The sequence below is a fragment of the Panicum virgatum genome, chromosome 2K (genome assembly GCF_016808335.1).
Source record: "Panicum virgatum strain AP13 chromosome 2K, P.virgatum_v5, whole genome shotgun sequence".
Taxonomy (NCBI): domain Eukaryota; kingdom Viridiplantae; phylum Streptophyta; class Magnoliopsida; order Poales; family Poaceae; genus Panicum; species Panicum virgatum.
The window spans coordinates 52275661-52296676 of NC_053137.1; the positions used below are offsets into that span (position 1 = coordinate 52275661).

Below are 21016 nucleotides of genomic sequence, written 5' to 3' on the forward strand. Positions count from 1 at the left end.
TCAATGGACAATGATTGGCATGTAAACTGCAAGGTACTATCTTATAAGAAGTAAGATTATTGTAAGAACAGAACGCAACTTCAGTCAGCCTTTTATATATTGATTAAGTACGCACAGTTTTATAATCTCCGAGCTTGATACATTGAGGGATACCAACATCATGTTGCTGTGTATTCAAGGAGAATACTCCTACCCCCTCCGTTCCAAATTATAGATCGTTTTGGTTTGACACATGTCTCACTTTTCAGGTTTGACACAAGTTTAGACAGAAGTAACAAGAACCAATCTGGACCTGTGTCAAAACACCAACATTCACGGATCACCAGGATTAAAGCAAACACGCATCAACATTCATGGCCTGATCACAACAGTGGGGGAAGCATTATTCAGTCTCATACAAGAGCTTAACCTGCAGATTACTACGACAATCGTTTACGACCACAGCTTCTTCTTCTTTTACTACTTCATCAGCAGAGAACTTGGGTCATCAGCAGAGAACTTGGGTGCTCTGAAAACAGGACAGGTGGTTCCACAGGTTACCCCCATGGGACCTGATCAAGCACCTGGTGTTGTTGGCCTTCTCTTCCATATCATCATAATATTCCAACAGCTTGTTGAAGGAGGCATCAATGGCATGAAGCTGGCAAGAGATGGAAGACCAGTCCGCCGAATCATCTGCTGCGTCTTGAATCAGCCTCCGCTTGTTTACCAGCTTTCGGATGGACTTCACCTGGTGAACCATATCCATGTAGAATTGGCTCAAGTATCCATTTTCCTCTACAACAGTGCTGCTGTTTTGGTTCGGGCCTTCGCCTCCAGGGGGTCGGATCAGATGAGTTTCTAGATCATCCACCTCCTCTTCCTCTTCTGCGGCTTCAGGCTGGCCCTTGTACTGGGCCGCATGGCGGCGCACAATTCTTCCCTGACCCTGCAAAGGTTTTCATTATATCAAAGATCATAAATAAATAGGATAAACAATATATATAGGAAATATTAGATCAAATTCAAAAAAGATCAAATTGTTCTGAAAAAAATTCGTAGAATTTAACTTGAAAATATTCTATGCTATTAAACGTCACTTGTTCACATAAAAATAAAAATAAAATATTATGAGCATGGGATCATCACGTGGGTGAATTTGGACCGTCTGTGTAGAGGCAAGATAAACAAAATTTTTTTTGCCGATATCTAATTTTATTTGACCTAGGAATAGAAGGAAAATATTGGAAATTTCGGTGAATATCGGCCAATAAAGGAAACCCAGGAATGACAACAAGTACTGACATCAAATCGATGCAATCCATCAACAACGAATTCAGATATTCAGATGGGATTATGCTGGACAAAACAGAACATGACATACCGTTGGTGTTTGACCACGGACAGCCGGGAGCTGTGGGCCTGGGCGACCTTGGGGATGCTCCTATGCCAATCAGACGAGCTTGTCTTGGGGCTGCAACTTGCACGCCATGCGGCCCAACGGCGTCGAGTGCGGTCCCGCAGCTTGAACCGGCGCGCCATGTCTCCTAACGCCTTCGTCCGCGGCTGGACGATGGACGCCGACGCGCATGCGGGCGCCGTTGCCGCCCACGCCGTGAAGGAACTCCGGGCGGTGGACGGAAACGCGCTCCACGGCCCAGGGCGCGACAGGGCTCACCACGCCGTGGGGGACATTGGGGTAGTGCGCGCTGATGGTGCCCGCTCCCCAAGGCGCGATGGGGGCGATCGCGCCGTAGAGCAGCCCCCGCTGGTGGAAGCTGCAGCGTCCGATGCCCCAGGCCACCACGGGGAGGCCCGCGGCGTGGAGGAGCCCTGCGTAGTTGACACCAACGAGCTCCGCGCCCCAGGGCGCCACGGGGAGGCCCGCTGGGTAGCTGACGCCGATGTGCTCCCTGCTCCAGGGCGCGACTGGGAGGCCCGCGGCGGCGTGGAGGACCGCTGGGTAGCTGACGCCGATGTTCTCCCTGCTCCAGGGAGCGACTGGGAGGCCCGCGGCGTGGAGGAACCCTGCGCCGTTGACGCCGACGATCTCCGCGCCACAGGGGGCCACGGGGTAGTTGGCGGCCATGTTCTCCGCGCCCCAGGACGTGACGGGGACGCCGCCCATGCCGTCAAGAAGCCCTGGTTGGTGTTGGTGGACGACGGCGTGACCTGTGCCCCAGAGCGCGACCGGCACGGGGATGCCCTCGCCGTAGTGGAGCAATGGACGATGAATCGCCTCCCAGAACCCCTCGTGGTTGACGTGGGTTGGGACGCCGCCTTGCCCAGACGGCTGCAGGGAGCCGTGGCGTGGGAGGGAGGAGGCCTCAGGCACGGCCCCAGCATGGACATCCGCACCAGCACCAGAGGCCGGGTGTCGGATGGCGGTGCGCCGGTGAGCATCGAGCAAGGCAGGCGCGCCGCGAGAGAGCAAAGGCGGCGGCGGACGGCGTTGCTGTTGCTGAGGCCTGAGGTCCGCCGCTGAATTTGAAATTCGAAAAAATGGGTTTCTCGTCGTCAATGCCGTCCTGGACTCCGGCCCACGCAGGCCCAGAGACCGTCGTCCGGCCCACACCAGAGCGGCGGTGTGGAAGCGTCAGAGCAAAGGGGGGAACTGTCCGCCGCCGCCACCGCCCGCAGCACTGCAGCAGGGGGTGGGAGGGGCTGCGAGACGGCGGGGAGGGAGGCTGCACGGGAGAGCCCAAGCAGGCTGCCGCGGAGGGCACTCTAGTAGGGCCTCACGCTCCGGTGGACATGCATTGGCGGCGGCGGCGGCAGGGCTCTCCTCCGCCGGCTCCCGCAGCTGAGAACGGTGGCGCAGTCGCCGCCACCCCAGGCGGGCGGCAGGCTGGGATGCTACTACGGGTCTGCGCTGGAGGGGGAGGAAGGGAAAGACGGCGCCCCTGCAGGTCTCCTCCCTTCCTTCTCCGATTTTTGATTCTTCTATATTCTCCGTCTGCCGCCTCATGTAAACTCCTCTTTCTTCTTTTCACAAGACACCGTGGCCTAATTAAGAATTGAGGTAGTGAATATATTTGAATTAGAAAGGTCGAACCCGTACTTCTATTTGTGGAACTACAGTGTCAAGCAAGAAATTATGGTGTATCTTAATGTGGTGTGTAGCTTTTGAATTCTTGGGAATTCGTTGATACCTGACTTTTAGCTTGTTTACTTTTGGTTTTCAGAGAGGAGGGCAAGGCGGCAATGGAGTTTCTAAGAATCAGATAGGAACAAGAGGTCTGACAAGGTAGCCATGAGGATATGCGTATATATGGTCTTCTCAGTTTTTATTAGGTTTACCTTTTGTAAGAAAACTGACAGCCAAATATTACCTTATGTTCGTATGTGGAACAGATCACACAAGTACCAGTAGGCGCGGTGATTCATTTAGTCGAAGGGGAGCAGCCCTCTTTTGCAGTAAATAAACCAACCAGAGCTCTTGATCCCTGGGACATACCTGGTGTTCCTGAACAGTGAACACTTCTCTGCCAGTTCGAATCAGATTGATAATTCAGTGATGAAAGGTTTTGATGGTGGCTTATCCCATCGGCATATCACTCCCAAGCATAATACTGATGGATAAAGCTGAAAAGGAAAGCAATAGTCGCCCGGAAAATCAAAAATACGTGCATACGCCCTCCGAGTCTGGATTCTAAACACTTATTATGATGTAAGAACCTATCCATGTCAAGAGGAGATAGGTGAAAAGGATGACTGAAAGCGAGGATGAAGAGTTTTGGAAGGATGAAGATGAGTTCAACATCGATGATGAGGAGGAAGACGAATAGAGGGAGGAACAGGATGTGCAATATTCTGTTGCTGAAACGACAAAACCTGGGCAGCGGTTGATCATAGCACAAGGAGGGGAAGGTGGACTGGGGAATGCTTTTATCATGAAGGAGATGTGACCATCCAAAGCATACAGACAAGAGAAGATAGCCCGCTTGAGTACTGGGCAACCAGGAACCGAAACCTTCATCATCTTGGAACTGAAGAGCATCACAGATGTCGGTCTGGTTGGATTGCCTAATGCCGGAAAGAGCACATTGCTGAGTGCTCTCTCTAGGGCACAACCAGAGATAGCTGACTGTGAGGACTACTTCTGTGTGAAAGTGGCTGATATCCCTGGTCTGATCAAGGAGCCCACGAGAACCGTGGCCTGGGCCATGCTTTCCTGAGGCACATAGAGCACACCAAAGTTCTCGCCTATGTAGTTGACCTTGCTGCCACACTCAACGGCAGGAAGGCCATCCCGCCATGGGAGCAACTGCAGGATCTGGTCGCAGAGCTGGAGCATTACCAAGAAGGCTTGACGAGGCGACCATCACTGATCGTCGCAAACAAGATACATGTAGAGGGAGCTGATGAAATGTACGAGGAACTCAAGAGGAGAGTGCAGGGTGTCCTGATATTTCCAGTGTGCGCTATCTTGCTGGAGGGGGTACCGGACCTAAGAGTTGGTCTTAGAACCCTAATGGATGATTCAAATCCCCAGGGCATAGATTTGAGAAAAATCACTGTCCAATGAGGCTGTGTGTTCCTTTTTCACCCATAAGATACTGACAGAGAGGACAAGTGTTTTGTGAGTTCCCCACACCCAGAACCACATGATTAGATGGATTAGATATTTGGGCTCTTTCTTTCTTCTTTTTGTGCTATTTATATGACGATAGGTTATTTACAATGTTCCAGCAAATCAGTGTATAATAATATCAAGGTGGGAACTAGTATCCCTTGTTAGTTCTTACCTCGGAAGAGCAGAAATGTGTTGTAACTGGAAATGGTTCTTTTGAATCACTGAGTTGCTGACACATTGGCTTTGGTCAGGAATAAGTGCAGTAGCACTTGGCGAGAAAAATCGGATTCATTCATGCTGAAGATGGGAATTCCTGAATTTCATGAAACCGTACTATGGTCAGTGAAGGCAAATATTTTAAGGTGGTCCAAAAGGAACGAATTGTCCCTGAAACTGTACTAGTGCGTCCTTCTTTTGTCTCATCTCTCATACCATTTTTTTTGCTACGAGCTGATTCACATCACAACTCATTATTTGTGCATCTTATTTACACCAGTGTATTGTATATTTGTATGTGATGCTTTCCACTGCAATTGCCGTGATTATTATTTGCTTATGCATCACTCTTTAGTCGTTGAGGTTAGTTGGTAAATGATTAACTCCCCAAACTGCAGCTGCCATGTTTCTATTAAACTTTTGTTTTTTTTCTTGGGAAGACTACAGTGCTTTGAACAAGAAGCCTCAGGCCACGGTCACCAGCAGTCACTTCCATTTACTAACAATTAGTGAAACCAGAACCGAGATGTAGTGGAACCACTTGAGCAGAGACAGTGAAACCAGAAGTCCAGAACAGAGACAGGTAGTGGATACAGATCTAGGCACAACTGAGCACAAGCTAACATCTGATATAGTGTGTGAGCAATCGGGCAGTGTTGCTGTGGGGACACTGCAAGTGGACCCCATTTATACCACGTAAGCATTTCGGTCCAATGCCGCGAGTGCGCTGAACTGTATTCTTTTCATCCCGTTTCACAATACTTCTAGTTTTATTCTAAACCATTTTTATTTTAACCACTAATTTTTATAAACCTGTATAGTTCAACATAATAAACTGTATTTATTATAATATAAAAATTGAATGTTGTTAAAGTTAAACTATACATATTTTTGGAGATTGATGGTCAAAGATAGAGATATTTGACTTATGACAAAGCTAAACAGTTCCGCCGGCTGTTGACAGCTGAGCGTGTGCAGCTTTGCAAATATGGTGACCCAACCTTGGTACCCAATTTGCATTTTACATGTAAGAAGCGGAGAGAAAAAAGGAAAATATGTGTGATTTTTTTTTTAAAAAACGTGCATGCTAGTTGACGCCTAGGCATCTTTAAAGTGGAATACATGCAGCATTCACGTATCTTCAGAAACTTGCACATTGATCAAACTAGACAAATTGTCATCTGAAATCGGATCCTTCTTTCAGCAGATTCATATGAAATGATCTGACGTTATTTTTAGGACATGGAACATTTATTGCACAACTTGCCTTTTGTAACTACAGAAATGTACGCTGCAAAAGCTCTGATGATTTCCGGACACATATTTCTCTATTGTTTCTTTCTTTGTTTATCTTTAACAACACAAACTGACATGCCCACAGCCAGCACTATATTTCACGTTTACCCATATACATCAGCCAAAATGACAGGAAAAGAACTTTACAAGATCTACACATTCTTTTGAAAGGCAGCTTGTCATGTTTGATGTGGACCAGTTACAAGTCCACCTTCCCTTCTGTGTATATAACATCATAATTCATTGTCATGCGATGGCAGTTATGATTCAGTGATCCTACATCAGGAGACACAAGCTGAAATAATTATTGGTTACCAGGCGCTACGTCTGATGCCATGTTGTCTTGTTGGGTAAGATCACTGTTCTCTTGGTTAGGAGACCGAACTTTGAGCATATAAGCTTGTGCGAACTCTAACATTTCCTTGACTTCCTTCCTCAACTGCAAGATTTCAAAACAAAATGAACAACTCCAAGAATCAAGCGTCATGTACTTTCTAGAAGTTATAGTATGCAGAAACTATAGTAGACTATTCCAGAAACTCATATTCTGCATTCTTCTCTGCAATACTTCAGCAGCAGCAACATTATATCGTATACTCATGTGCTACAACCTAAGCCAGTAAAAGCCTACATAATTTGGCAGCCAATCACCTATGCTACTCAACAAGGGCTGAGAATTCATTGAGGTTTCATATTCCATGTGAAAGAATAATGTGGGATGTGGGCAACATGATCTGTGATTTTCTTTAGTCTGGTATATTTCCAAGATAAACATGTTTGCTCATGCTGTCCTAGTACACAATCCCAGTCACCAATGAAGCTGTTCATGAATTTCAAGTGAGCAACAAGTGCACTGGATCTTTTGTAAGAAGATAGATCAATCTTTTTTAGACGATCATATCTGTATGTGATCATGTCGAATTGGAATGTATTTGAACCCAGGAATTAGTCTTAGATAGTTAAAGGAAATGTAACTTGGCCACCAACATTCGTGAGTATATAAAGGTTGTAGCCGATTTCATTTAAATCCCACCAACAATCAAAAAAAAAAAATTTGCTAAGTGCATACCTCATCTACAGCACCACTCTTTATTTTAGATTGCATTATGCACCATTTCTTGAAATGTGCACCTGAAAATGAAGCATGACTATTGCTTTAATAAAATCACTAAATTAATCCGCAGCTCAAGCAGAGAAGAACATTGCCATCACAGAATAAAGAAATAAAAGAACACACAAAAGGATATGAAGAAATCACCAACCAACACTTATGTTAATGCTGCACGAGTCAGAACTGATAGTTTTCACAGACCACCTACAGTGTACCTGAAAGGTAGAACATCAGTTACCTAAATTCTAGCATGACAGCTATTGTTGTGCTGTAAATATTTTCAGATTTACAAGAATTAAAAAGAGGGCAGGAAGTACTGTATACAGTATTTTCCATTAATACCTCAAAGAATGAACCAAATGGAACATCATGTACTTGCTGTACAGTTTCAAACACCTACAAATAACAGCGAGAAATTACTTTATGGAGTTAAACTAATACGACAATATATTTTCTGCCACATTCGAACTTTCAGTTGTTTAGAAACACACCAGATCCATTTTATCAGCTGAAAGAACCATATGCTGCCACTCTGTCATCGCTGAATAAGGAGGGCACATTGGACTATGGCATATTGATTTACAATTAAGTTCCCTCACCTGACCATCATACTCATCTGCAATGTGCCATTGCCCCAGCTGCAAAAGGCAACATTTAAAGGTTGAATATATTGAGTAAAAGAAAACAAAAACCGTTCAGCTTGCTGAATGCTGATAACAACATAACTTGTTCTCTGCTATCCAGCTAGTAGATTCAAGTCTTCAATTCTACCGTATATTTACCATACATTAGCATAAGAGGTTGAAGATTACCAACAATAAAAATGTGCGTGGAGGATAAAAAGTACATGTGCTGCTTTGGATGGACCAATTTGCATTACCATATGGCATCGGCAAGCTTAATGGATTCAAGATTCACTAGGAAGTGGAAGGTTACCCATAATAAAATATATGTGGAGGATGAACAGTACATATGTGGTGATGGTAGAGACGTAGAGTGGCTGGCAGTCAACAGCGGAAGGATGTGGCCAGGTCTGGTTGGTGATAACTGGATCAAGACTCGGATGGCTTCCTGCTGTCAATATCAGTTGGACAGGATTGCAGGAGGGAGGCTGCTTGCGCATGGAGCAGGCCCAAGACGCGACAGGCATAGATCAAGGATAGGGATGGATGGTACAACAGGGAAAGATGGGAAGTAATGCCAGAGCAAGTGCAATAGTTTGGCTGACAAGGTGGACGATGTTCTGTTCCAGACTTCCAGTTAGTTATTTTTATCTGTAAGGGGCACATCAGCGGTTGAGAGAATCACAAGTCCACAACTTGTTGTGACAAAATTGGAAAGGAACTTCAGTATGCGGAAAAATGTGCATTAAAAGGTAAATTTATCACGCAAAAGAAAATCATGAATCTCGTTATGATGGAGTGCGTTAAATACATGAAACCTTGCATATTTCGAGTCTTGAAACTTAGACGCTACTCAATTTAGATCCGTAGCAACGAGCATACACCATGGCTGTTAGTTTGAAAAATTAGTATGACTATCCACTGCAACAGTTGTATTATGACCATCTACCAATTTCTATCCAACAACTTTGTCAAATTTCTCTTATGCACAACAATCAATGAACTGGGAATAAGTTGGTCTTACAGAATGTACTGAATGTGGGCTGGCATTATGCTGGATACTTACATTTATATCTTTATCCTTCCGATCTGTCCGGTATTCTGTTATATAACTTGAGTCATCACTTAAAAGAATACTAAAAAACTGCTCCGCAGTACATGGAAAAGTTCCCTGAAATCATAAACAGTTACGGATTAGTTAGCATTTAGCAATCATAATGCAACATTGTCCAAAAAAGAATCATGAAGCTAAGATACTGTTAGCCATTATTACATTGAATACAGGGACTAGAACTTCTTCTTTGACAAAAGGTTGCAATTGCCCTGTTAATGCAGCGCAATCTTCTGGAACATTGATTTCCTTCTTGCTGTCTTTTCTTGAGCTACTGTGTGCACGTAGGGCAGACTGAGCACGTTCCTACAACCCAAAAGTAAAAAAGGTTATCTGAAGAATGTCAAATTTATATGTAAACTCATAACTATTACGAACAGCAACATGAAAAAATATCCCTTCAAAACTAGTGCACTGACATAAGGCTGCAGACATGCAAATACACCCTATAACGTACAAGCAAAGGTCAGTGTATTGCACACATATGCAAGTTCAGTACCTGTTTCTCAGCCTCTATCATCATTTTGAAGTTCTTCACAGCTCGCTGTAATGCTCTAAATGTATGGTTTCTGTTCCAAAACGATGCAAATTTGTACCTGACTCTTCCTACAAAAAAATTATATAAGAAAACATGTTATGCAAAGCCCTGTCTATTGGATTACCGTTAGCAGTCCTTTTGGCAGACTAAATAAACTGTATGACTTTTATGCTTTAGTGATCAAGCATGATTTTATAGTGCCAGGAAATGGATTTGTCAGCTTACTCAGTATTCTATAATAAGAGAAAGGAATTTGATATGTGTCTGCTAAAAGAAGGCCATACATAAAATTCCAGCCGTTCCTTATCAACCGGATTAGAGAAATTCTGTTTCCCTTGATTGTTTTGAGACTTTAATTTGGTCCTGTAGAGTAAATTATTTTTTACAGTGTTGTTGACCTTTTGCAGTCATATTATTGTTTTATTAGGGTCCTCTCCTGCTGTTTTCCATGAAGAGAGTGAATGAGTTTTGAGTCTGCACAAAAAATGACATGCAGGGTTCCATCAATTTAAGAATTACACAAGTGTTAAGAAGATATTACCATCTGGGCATCCTAATGGAGGAACACCAAATCCTCCAGCACCCATTCGAAGAAATATTGTGATAGCTGGATTAATGACGGCATGCTGACTTCTCCTGATCTGCAGTATTTGCAAATAAAGAAGCAGATCCTCAAGTGTGTAGAACGGAAATTATGTACACATAAAAGAACAGCAAATAAGAATTACCTCATCGATATCTCTCAAAGGAATCACAACCTTCATATATGGGAAAAAGATGTTTTTAGTCACTCAAAGAAATCAAACAAATGTATGCACAAACAAATGGTTGATATGAATTGATTTTATTACAAAGGTAAAAAAGCGCAACTTCCCTAATCTCACAGAATCAATCCGATGGGAAAAACATCAATCCACATGATTTAAGAGTATTCAACAGAAGAGTACTGCTACCAACCAGGATTAGTAGCTTCATTGATCAAAATCAGGAAGAGAAATGGTGCATGATAGCTTGTATGGAAAGCATAAAGTAAGTTGCTACAAAGCTCAAATTCAGCAGAATTTGTTTGTGCAAATTTCAAGCAAATTTCAGACACGTTACTAGCCATGAGAAATGGCCTTGGTGCAAGCACTATACAATGGGAAAAACACAAATCCACATGTATTAAGAGTATAAACAGAAAAATACTGTCTTCAACCAGGATCAGTAGCTTTGTTAATCAAAATTAGGAAGAGACTTGTGCAAGGCAGCTTGTATGGAAAATTAGAGGGTATTTGCCAGAAAGCTGGATCCAGCAGCAGATTTTCTAAGTTGCAAGCATTATTTTCTCAAGAAACACTAACACACACAGTGAAGTCCATTCAGTTCATAAATGACAGAAACATTGGAAGAGAAATAACCATATTGGATTTATGTGTAATTTTCGATGACCCATTGGAACACATAGCTCAATCAAGAGGGACAAGGTCACATAATCTTTAACTACATCATGTTGAATAACAAAAGTAAAGGGATATCACTTGAATATACATCAACAAAACTGACCAAAGTTGGTGTTTCCCTATTTACTCTGCTACTATATGCTGTTGACTGAGAGCTGGTTCACAAGTTTTATTTTAAATTTAATATGACAAGAAAAAGGTAGGTTATAGCGACGTTCTGGTCTTCAGTAGAAAGTTAGAAATTACAAAAATTATCAGAATTTGTCATGATCTCATGATCACCACAGTTACTGTTTAGATGGAATATGCTATTAAAATCAATGGGGCAATTAAAACTTGAATAATTTATTGTAAAACAAGAAACAGAAGTAAAATGAGGCCTACACAAAGAATCTATAGTAAAAAGGAATTAATCAAAGGATGGAAATTGAGAACTTCCATGTGAGCTAACCTTAATCTGCTTAGAGAAGACGTTTGAATGAAAGCAAATGTGCCATGATGAGACATACATGCGACCATGATACAGGAATGACCTTTCAAGTGCACATGAATAACTGTGGTCAACAACCTGAAAGGAATAAGACAAGGAAACAACTGTTGCAAGTTGGAAACATTGGTATTAGATCCACAAATTAATTTGAGCAAAAAGTTGTAGCAGTTACCAACCTCATCTGGAGGTAGTTCAAAAATTGTCTGCAAAGGACCTGGCTTTTGATGAACTATAGTGGGACCCTGCTTATCCAAGGATATCCTTCTACGAGCACCAGCCTCAGCTGAGTTATTTAGAGCCCTAAAGTGGATAAGCGCTTGAATCATCACAGAAATTGACACCTCATATATTTATTTTATCCTAAGACTAGAAAAAACAAATGAATTTGAGCCACGTAAGGTACAGCAGTGCAGGAAGCATATTTAGCATGTTGAACTGAACATAATGCCCTATTATAGTTTCACTTATGTTGTCCAGAAAGCCAAAGCAAAATAATGAAGCAAAATGGCCAAAACATATGCCACAGCTGTTAAAACCTGCTATTTTAACAAAGAACAGAATAAAATGCATGCTTTCTGTGTGAACAGATAATAAGATAAGGACGCAGGAAAGTCAATGCTTTAATGGTTAAAGAATCAGAGTGAGATTTTAACCTGGAGGAACTCTCAGGAACCTTGATTGCCTTAATATGAAGACACACCTGATAATACAAAAAAATAGTACAGTAAGATAACTGAAAATTAAACCTCAGAAACTAAGCGTTTCTGCAGAAATCATTCACCTGGCCTGATGTGCTGTCAAGTGTGTACCAAACTGGTCCACTCGGCCCCTCAGACTCAACTGGAACAGTAACAGAACCAAGGATCGTGCTTTTCCATACAATGTCCCAGTCATATATTGTGACATTTATCTATGGAATTGTAGAGAACAAATACATCAGAACAAGGGAAATGAAATGTGCTGATCTTCCTGCATCCAATGATCAATTTAGCAAGGGTATCAAATGCATCAAGACAACGAAAAATCATCTTGGGATTAGACTGTATAACTTGTAAATTGCAACGATTTGTGTCAGGGTGAGAAGCAAAACAGAAAGTTAAAGCCCATAAGATATATGTGACAATACTGCTGTAGAGCATTGCAGCCAGAGATTCTTTTAACATAAGAATGGTACAAATGTAATATGACTAGCTAATTTGCCACATTTTCCTGTACCAAGAACAAACACATCATCTTTTAAAAGAGACCAAGCCAAACTAATTAGGAGAGAAGGAGCTGGGAATAACCTTTACAGGAAGGCTATCAACAAAAAAGTTGAATTCCTCCCCCCACATTGGGTTTCTTGAACCAGGAACCATGGAGCTGTAAGGTGTGAAGAAAGACAATTAGACTACTTGAACATGAGCTGCATAAAATACATCTGTGAGTTCATCAAATAGACTAAGTGTAGAGAATTGGGAAACACCACACACCCAAAGGAGGGGGGGGGTGACCTCTATTATATATTGCCGTATGGCTTGGAGTACAAGTAAACTCAATGCAAGGAAATACAACAATATATCTCTAATACCCGCCCGTAGTCGTAGGCGGAGCTAAACGAAGACCAAGACTAGTCCTAAAATCAGTGTACAACTGGACAGGAAGTCCTTTAGTCATGATGTCAGCATACTGATGAGAAGACGGGACATGCAAGACCCGAATCTCTCCCAAAACCACCTTCTCGCGAACAAAATGAATATCAATCTCGATGTGCTTTGTGCGACGATGATGGACAGGATTAGCAGTCATATATACAGCACTAACGTTGTCGCAATAAACAACGGTAGCCTTGGCGAGGGGAACATGAAGCTCCTGAAGCAACTGTCGGAGCCAACAACACTCAGCAACAACGTGCGCCACTGCCCGGTACTCAGCCTCAGCACTGGAACGAGAAACTGTAGTCTGGTGTTTAGAGGACCAAGACACCAGATTATCTCCAAGATAGACATAGTAGCCTGAGGTGGATCGTCGGGAATCAGGACATCCAGCCCAATCAGCATCAGAATATGCAGTGAGTGTGTCGACAGAGCCAACTCCCAAAGAAAGACCAGCGTCCAGAGTGCCCTTGACATAACGCAAAATCCGCTTGACGAGTGCAAGATGTGGTTCCCTCGGATCATGCATAAACAAGCAGACTTGCTGAACAACATAGGCCAAATCAGGACGAGTCAAAGTGAGATACTGCAGTGCACCAACAGTACTCCTGTACTCTGAAGGATCCGCAACCGGAGGACCATCTGTAGCAGACAGCTTGGACTTGTTATCAACTGGCATCAAGGTAGAGTGACACTCGCTCATACCGGCGCGCTGTAGCAGATCCGAGGCGTATTGTCGCTGGGACAAGAATAAACCCTCTGAAGTACGGGTGACAGAAATCCCCAGAAAGTGATGTAGATCACCCAGATCAGTCATAGCAAACTCTGCATGAAGACGACCAATAATGGAGAGAAGCAAATCTGTCGACGAAGCAGTGAGAACAATGTCATCGATATAGAGAAGCAGGTAAGCAGTGCTGGCGCCATCCTTGTAAACAAACAAGGAAGTGTCAGAGACTGACGGAACAAACCCCAACTGACAAATATATGTAGCGAATCGCTGGTACCATGCCCGAGGAGCCTGCTTCAACCCGACTGAAAGTCTCATCATAATCTATGCCATGCTGCTGAGAAAATCCACGGACAACCCATCTAGCTTTATGACGTGCAAGAGAACCATCTGAATGAAACTTATGCTTGAAAATCTACTTGCCAGTAACCACATTAACTCCAGGAGGCCGAGGAACAAGGTGCCAAGTACCATTATCAACCAGAGCCTGAAACTCATCTGCCATAGCTGCTCGCCAATTAGGATCCGCAAGTGCACTGCGATAATTGGCCGGAACGGGAGAAACAACAACATGATCAGCAGACAAATTTTTGTAACTAACTGGCTGAATTGTACCAGACTGGAGTCGAGTAATGCGGCGAAGGACCGGCGGTGGAGGAGAACCACTCATCGGACGTCGGAGAGGCTCAAGTGGAGGAAGCTCTCTAGGAGGAGCTTCTGAAGACCGCGCCGGAAGAGGGCCTAGGTAGTGGCCCTGCAGCTGCGGTAGAGGAAGCTCGCGAAGAGGGCGACCAGGCTGCGAAGAGGGCACCGTAGCAGCAGCTGGTCGGCGGCTGTACACTCGACCGAAGCGTCCAGGAACAGATGCAGTAGCAGTAGCAGCAGCTGGTCGGCGAGTGTAGACTTGACCGAAGCGCCCGCTAGGCACTGCACCACCAGGAGGCGCTCCAGGAGCAGGAATAGCAGCACCAGGCGCTTCAGGCACCCCAGAAGAAGCACCAGCAGTCGCACCAGAAGCAGCACCAAGCGCTCCAGGAGGCGCAGGTGGATCAGCTACTGTTGCTGGAGCAGGAAGTGGGCTGGAATCCGTCCCGCCCGTAGAAGAAGACGCCGAAGGACCGGACGGGGGCACGAAACCACACCCGCTCGGAGAAGAAGACGCCGAGGGCCCTAGTGGGGGTTGAACACCGCTCCCACCAGGTGCCGAGCACGGTTGCTCAACGTCTATGGAAGACGGAGCTGCCGTAGGAGAGCCACCAGCTGCATGATTAGTAAACAAAGGTGCAATATCCAAGTCGCGACCGAGTAAGAAATCAAAGGAGCTGGTGGTGGGTGGATGAGTCTCACGAGCGAAAGGAAAGGTGGACTCATCAAACACAACGTGTCTAGATATAATGATGTGACGCGTTGTAAGATCAAAACAGCGATAACCCTTATGATCAGGCGGATATCCCAAAAAGACATATGCGGTTGAGCGTGGAGCGAGCTTGTGTGAAGAGGTGGCCTGTAGGTTAGGATATCACAAGCAACCAAAGACACGCAAATGATCATAAGAGGGATAAGCATTATATAGGCGAAAATAGGGAATCACGTTACTAATGGAGGAGGAGGGGCGCCGGTTAAGCAGATAGGTGGCTGCTGCTAGCGCCTCAGCCCAATACTTGGGCGGCATAGAGGCATGGATGAGGAGGGTTCGCACTGAATTGTTAAGAGTTCGAAGGATGCATTCGGCCTTGCCATTCTGTGGAGAGGTGTAAGGGCATGAGAGGTGAAAGACAACACCATTGGCACGCAGGGTGGTGTGCATGGCGTGGTTAACAAACTCAGTCCCATTATCGGCTTGAAAACACTTAACGAGAAGGCCGAACTGAGTGCGAGCATAAGCAATAAAATCAACGATATGCTGATGTACATCGGATTTGTGCTTAAGCGGGAACGTCCAACAATAGTGCGAAAAATCATCCAACAAAACCAAGTAGTAGGAACAACTAGAAATACTAGCAACCAGCGAGGTCCAGACATCACAGTGAACTATCTCAAAAGGTGAAGTAGTTTGTGAAGTAGCAAACGGAAGACGCGCGTGCTTGCCAAGCTGACATGCATGACAAAGCGAGCGATCTACTTTATTACATGAAACTAAATTGTTCTGTTTTAAAGTAGCTAAGACTGCTGGACCAGGATGACCAAGGCGACGATGCCACAAGAATGAAGAGGCGGCAAGCATGGCTTTTGCGGCTGCGGGGGCGACTGATGGGATGGTGTAGAGGTCGCCGGTACTATCGCAGCGAAGGATCACTCATCCCGTCCGGATGTCCTTAACAGAAAAACCAGAGGCATCAAACTCAATGGAACAACGGTTATCGCAAGAGAATTGGCGAACAGAAAGTAAGTTGCGAATTATGGATGGAATGATAAGCACGTTATTCAGAATGAATCTAGACGTATCTGTGGCTAGAACGGAAGAACCTCGGGACGTGACAGGGATATGTGCACCATTGCCTACGGTAATCGAAGAGGAAGCAGTTGGGAGGCGAGAGAGAAGTATACCTTCCGAGGAGTGCATGTGAGTAGAAGCTCCAGTATCCATCACCCATGCATTGCCTTCGAGCGCCATCTGCTGGAGAGCAGCGATCAGGCCAGCCTGATCCCACGAAGGGGACTGAGTTGGCGCCTGAGGGGAGGTGATCGCCGCGTGAGCCTGCGGAGGGGCGCCCAGAATGCCTTGACCGCTGCGCTGGAATTGTGCGCCATTGCTGCTGCCTTGCGCACCCTGGAAAGCAGCCCATGGGTTGATGCAGACCCAAGGACCGCTAGGGTTAGGTGTGCGAGGCGATTGCTGCTGCTGCTGCTGGCCGCCGTTGGAGCGTCTGCCCCTCCTGCGACGCTGCTGCTGCTGCTGACCGCCCTGCTGAGGTGGGCGCTGCTGCTGCTGCTGAGGAGGGCGCTGCTGCTGCTGCTGCGTGGCGGAGGTCGAAGATGATGCAGATTGGCAGGAGGAGCCGCATCCAGCCGAGGAGGAGGCGATCATGGCGGAGGAGGCAACCACCTTTGACTGATTTGCTAGGCGGAGCTCCTGGAGGGCAAGCCGATCTACAGCCCTGGAGAAGGTCATGGTCGCGTCTCCTGCGATGATCTCTCCAGTGGTGCTGTAACGAGAATCAGCCCCAGCGAGAATGGCGAGAACCATCTCAGAATCGACAACAGGCTTGTCGACGTCGCGAAGAGCATCAGCGGCCTTCTTGAGGGCTTGGGCATACTCGTGGACAGACATATCCCCTTGAGTTATTGCGTGGAACGCATGACTCAAGAAGATGGCACGAGGAGCTTTGTTCGTCTGGAAGTGGTTGGAGATGGTGACCCAAAGGTCCTGTGCTGTCTGGTTGGCGGCCATGGTGAAGTCGAGGACGTCCTCGGTGATGGAGCCATAGAGCCAGCTGCGGACGGCACAGTCGGCCTCGTTCCATGCATCAGTGCGCGGATCAGGGGGAGGGGCGCTGTTGATGTGGCTAAGGAGGCCGAACTTGCCGCACATGGCCTCGAAGAAGCTGCTCCACTTGGTGTAGTTGGAGGAGCGGAGTTCCAGCTTGATCGGGACATGCGCCTGGACGGAGACGGCGGCGTACGCAGCCATGGGGATCGGCGGCGGTTGGGTGTCGTTGACGAAGAGGGAGGAGATGCCGTCGAGGAGAGAGTCACCGTCGTCGAGGGTGTCACCGTCGTTGGTGACACAGTACATCAACAGATTGTTGCAGATGCAATCTGTTGATGCTGTTGCAGCCGACCAGGGAGGGCGCAGGGAGGAGGAGCGACCAGGGAGTTGGCGCAGGGAGGAGGGGCCGACCAGGGAGGCGGCGCAGGGGTGAGGAGGAGGTGCCGCAGCCTAGGGTTGGTGGCGGCAGGTGGTGGGTGGGCGCGCAGGCAGGGTTTGCCGCGCGAGTTAGGGCAGCGGAGGGGGGAGAGGGGCACGGCCAACCTAGGGTTTGGCCCGGACTCGTGATACCATGTAGAGAATTGGGAAACACCACACACCCAAAGGAGGGGGGGTGACCTCTATTATATATTGCCGTATGGATTGGAGTACAAGTTGTAAACTCAATACAAGGAAATACAACAATATATCTCTAATACTAAGTTTATGTTATATTCAAACGATGGTCATTTGAAACTGTGTTTCTGGTCCACCTTCCACCATTGTTTTTCCCACAGCACCGTTTCAGGATAGCATGCTTGTCAATTATTTACACATTAGCCTACCACTATCATCTAATTCTCCACAGCTCTCAGGAATTTTAGCAGTTAACACAATCCTGGGGGAAGTCAGCCCTTGTTTCCTTTATTTTACTCCTAGATTCAAATTCAGCTTGCTTTTATACCTTACAATCTCTGATGAACCCCACATGTGCCAATTTGCTCAAACCGTCTCAAACCACCCATTATCTCATACAAAATTTATGGAATAACGTTTCATACATAATGCTTCCCCTTGAACCTAGATTATCTAATTCGGATGCACTAGTGTACGCCCTTACAAAGGCAATGAGTTTCCCCCCACTGTTCCAAGCTTAAATTGAACAAAGAAAATCATCACAGCCAGTTCAACACTTTTGCCCAAAAGATGGTTTTCTTGAGCAAAGGTCCAGATTGCACTCCATGGTTTTCTTATGCAAAGGTCCAGATTGCACTCCATCTTCTCACAAAAGGAAGATAGAATGCGGCTTAGGATAAACGAACTACAGCTTGGCACATTTTTATAGTTTGAGAATTAAGCTAGAAATCACAAATCCCTCTAATGCTACGTACAGTTAGTGCTGTGCAACGAAAGTGCCACGCTCAGTGCGGAGGGGTGCCTAGCACCTTGGCACTGCCTCGATGAAATTCTACTCCCTCCTGCAAGCTCCTTTGCCTTTCTCACCAGAGACCATGCAACGAAAGTGCCGCGCGCTGTGCGCGGGGAGGTGTTCTTCCTCCGCACGACCTCTCTTGGTACGTTCTTGGTAGCAGCTTGAGAGTTGCTGGGTATTTGGGGCCAACCTCGGTTGTTCAGTTCACTTTGGTGAATCCAATTGGATGGCAATGACTCAATTCAGGTGGGGCTTTGACCTCCCCGTTGCCAACATTCATTGGTCTTGAATTGGTTTGCCTTGTTGCTCGACTCCCCTTTGCGGCCTGGATGTCCTTGGATGCTTGGCGGTAGAAACCTCTGGCGATATGCAATATGATCCATCTGCTTGGTGGAGCTCGGCCACTTTCTTGGTTCGTGTTACTTGATTTAGCTTCTGTCGAGTGAGTGTGTGCTGCGATTGTAATCCTTTGTGGTTCCCTTTCTCCTTCTACCTAAGTTGTATCCTGATTGCCAACACCTAGTGATGGGGTAGTGTACCTGATCTTGTAATATCTCATTGAAGAAATGAATGTTCAGGTGGGATCTCTTAGCCCCCGTTGACTCTTAAAAAAAAGAAGCTACATACAGTTGACGAGAACTTGAAACAGATCAAACTACCCAGGAAACAGGTTCTAAGATCGAAAGCCTACAAGAAAGGGTATACACCAAACTGTTGGAATCAATGTGATCACCTGAAACGCTTCTCTGCGCCACAAGTGATCAATGCATACGGGTCAGACGTCCCATTTAAGTTGGCCGCCATCAAATTCTTCGCGGCCAACAGCTCGAGCTGAACAGCACATCCAATCCAAGTCAGGAATCCATCCAGACGAAACTGCCAGCAGCACAACCCAAAAAAAAAAATCGAGACAGAGTGCTGATCACTGATTACCTTCACCACGTACGCACAGGGGCCGCTCGAGCCTCCCTGTCCCCAATCCAATCCGCAAGCAGACAATCAAACGATCACAACATCAGTACCCGAGATCACCAGCAACAGCACGTCGCCCAAATCCCCCGAAAACCCAAACACAAGCAGAGCCTCTACCTTGTCGGCGGCGTCGAGCTCCCCCGCGAGGAGCCCGGCGCCGGCGTCGCCCCCCGCCTGGGAGGGGCGCGGGCCGAGGAGCTCGTAGGCGGCGTAGAGCGCGACGAGGATAATCGCGGCGGCGCAGGTGACCTCGATCTCCCAGCAGGTCGGAAGGAGGAACCCGAGCGCCGCCACCGCCGGGGCCGACCCCGCGGCCTGCGGCGCCATGCCGGCCGCGCCCGCGCCGGCGAGGAGAGGGTGCGTGCCGCGTCCTAGGGTTTGGGGAGCGGGAGGGGGCCGCGCGCGAGGGGCATGGTGGGGGCGGGCGGGCGGGCGAGGAAGGAATGGGAGGAGGTGGTGGTTATCGAGGGGGGAAGACGAGGCGGAGAAGGTGGGGGCGGTCTGGTCAGTCTCGCCGGAGGCGGCCCGTGTACAGGAGGGTATAGTGGGATCGGACGGCTGGTTCTGCTTGACTTTGAGGCGCGCGGGGATCGTGACGCGCGTGGGGAGGACGGGGCCTGTGACGCTGGTCGGATGGGCCCGCGTCGACGCCGGGCGCCGGTTGGCTTGTGGATTTGACCGCGCCGGTGTTAGTACAGCGACGGGCCCGTCAAAGTCGAAGCTTGTGTTTTTCTTGGAACCTTCCTGGACCTTGAATTTCAGTTTTAACTTCGGGCGAGCATTTTCATCTCCGGGGTCGGCAACCCCAAGTATTTTGCTTCAAATTCGATCAATTCAACTCCTAGAACAGCACGAATGTCTTCTTTTAGCCCCTGCATCTAGTGAATTCCAAGCTAAAGTCTCGTTTAGTTTTCTAAGTAATTGTCATATTGAATATTTGGATGTTAATTTAAATGTTCAGATGTCAACTTAATATAAAAATAAAATATAATTAGAGCTCTAAATAAATCTTTATATAATAAATCACTATAGTAAATAGTGATCAAATTATAAGCTAATTAAAATTAATAGATTCATCTCGTAATTAAGTCACGACTTATGAAATTATTTATATAATAAATTTATATTTAGAACTCTTAATTAGTGTTGACCCCCTCATCCTTCATCCAGTAGCCACGGCAAAGCCCATATAGGCAGTGTCGCACAGGCCCAATAGAAGCCCCGGCCCCACGTGAGAGGGCCGTGGAGCCGCGGAGGGCGATTCCCCGCGCTGTCGCCATCGCCCGTCGCGGCCACCGGCCAGGCGCCGGCCCAGGCCATGGCTATCGGCGGCTCGCCTTCCCTGCCGACGAGCGGAATCACGAGCCTCGACGACGTCGGACAGGAGCGACGCGCGGAGGCGGAAGGGAACCAGCAGGCAGCCCCCACGCCTAAGGTCTGCAAACCTAACTTTTCCC

At 46.6% G+C, this 21016-nt stretch overlaps 1 protein-coding gene and 1 pseudogene across 1 annotated transcript; one reads left to right on the forward strand and one right to left on the reverse strand.

Moving 5' to 3' along the window:
- Window positions 1-3232: 3232 nt before the first annotated feature.
- LOC120695431 lies at window positions 3233-5068 on the forward strand (annotated as a pseudogene).
- Window positions 5069-6003: 935 nt separating this feature from the next.
- LOC120684139 (BAG-associated GRAM protein 1-like) lies at window positions 6004-20062 on the reverse strand. The gene is made up of 19 exons (XM_039966181.1): window positions 19677-20062; window positions 19521-19556; window positions 19321-19418; window positions 12669-12744; window positions 12164-12292; window positions 12036-12082; window positions 11559-11682; window positions 11344-11460; window positions 10179-10208; window positions 9992-10091; window positions 9412-9518; window positions 9075-9218; window positions 8868-8972; window positions 7670-7816; window positions 7521-7574; window positions 7330-7393; window positions 7137-7198; window positions 6383-6506; window positions 6004-6286 (listed from the first exon to the last, which is right to left on the reverse strand). Exons 1-19 carry the CDS (start codon window positions 19884-19886, stop codon window positions 6267-6269), a joined length of 1794 nt encoding a protein of 597 aa, XP_039822115.1. The 5' UTR covers window positions 19887-20062; the 3' UTR covers window positions 6004-6266.
- Between the last annotated feature and the right edge of the window lie 954 nt (window positions 20063-21016).

Bases quoted from the DNA above. Each gene is read 5' to 3' on its own strand.
- LOC120684139 (XM_039966181.1), bottom strand. From the start codon at position 19,886: ATGGCGCCGCAGGCCGCGGGGTCGGCCCCGGCGGTGGCGGCGCTCGGG. The intron at 11,461-11,558 runs GTTGGTAACTGC...TATTCCTTTCAG, and splicing joins TTGAACTACCTCCAGATGAG to GTTGTTGACCACAGTTATTC. The intron at 6,507-7,136 runs GTATGCACTTAG...GAAATCTTGCAG, and splicing joins AGAGTGGTGCTGTAGATGAG to TTGAGGAAGGAAGTCAAGGA.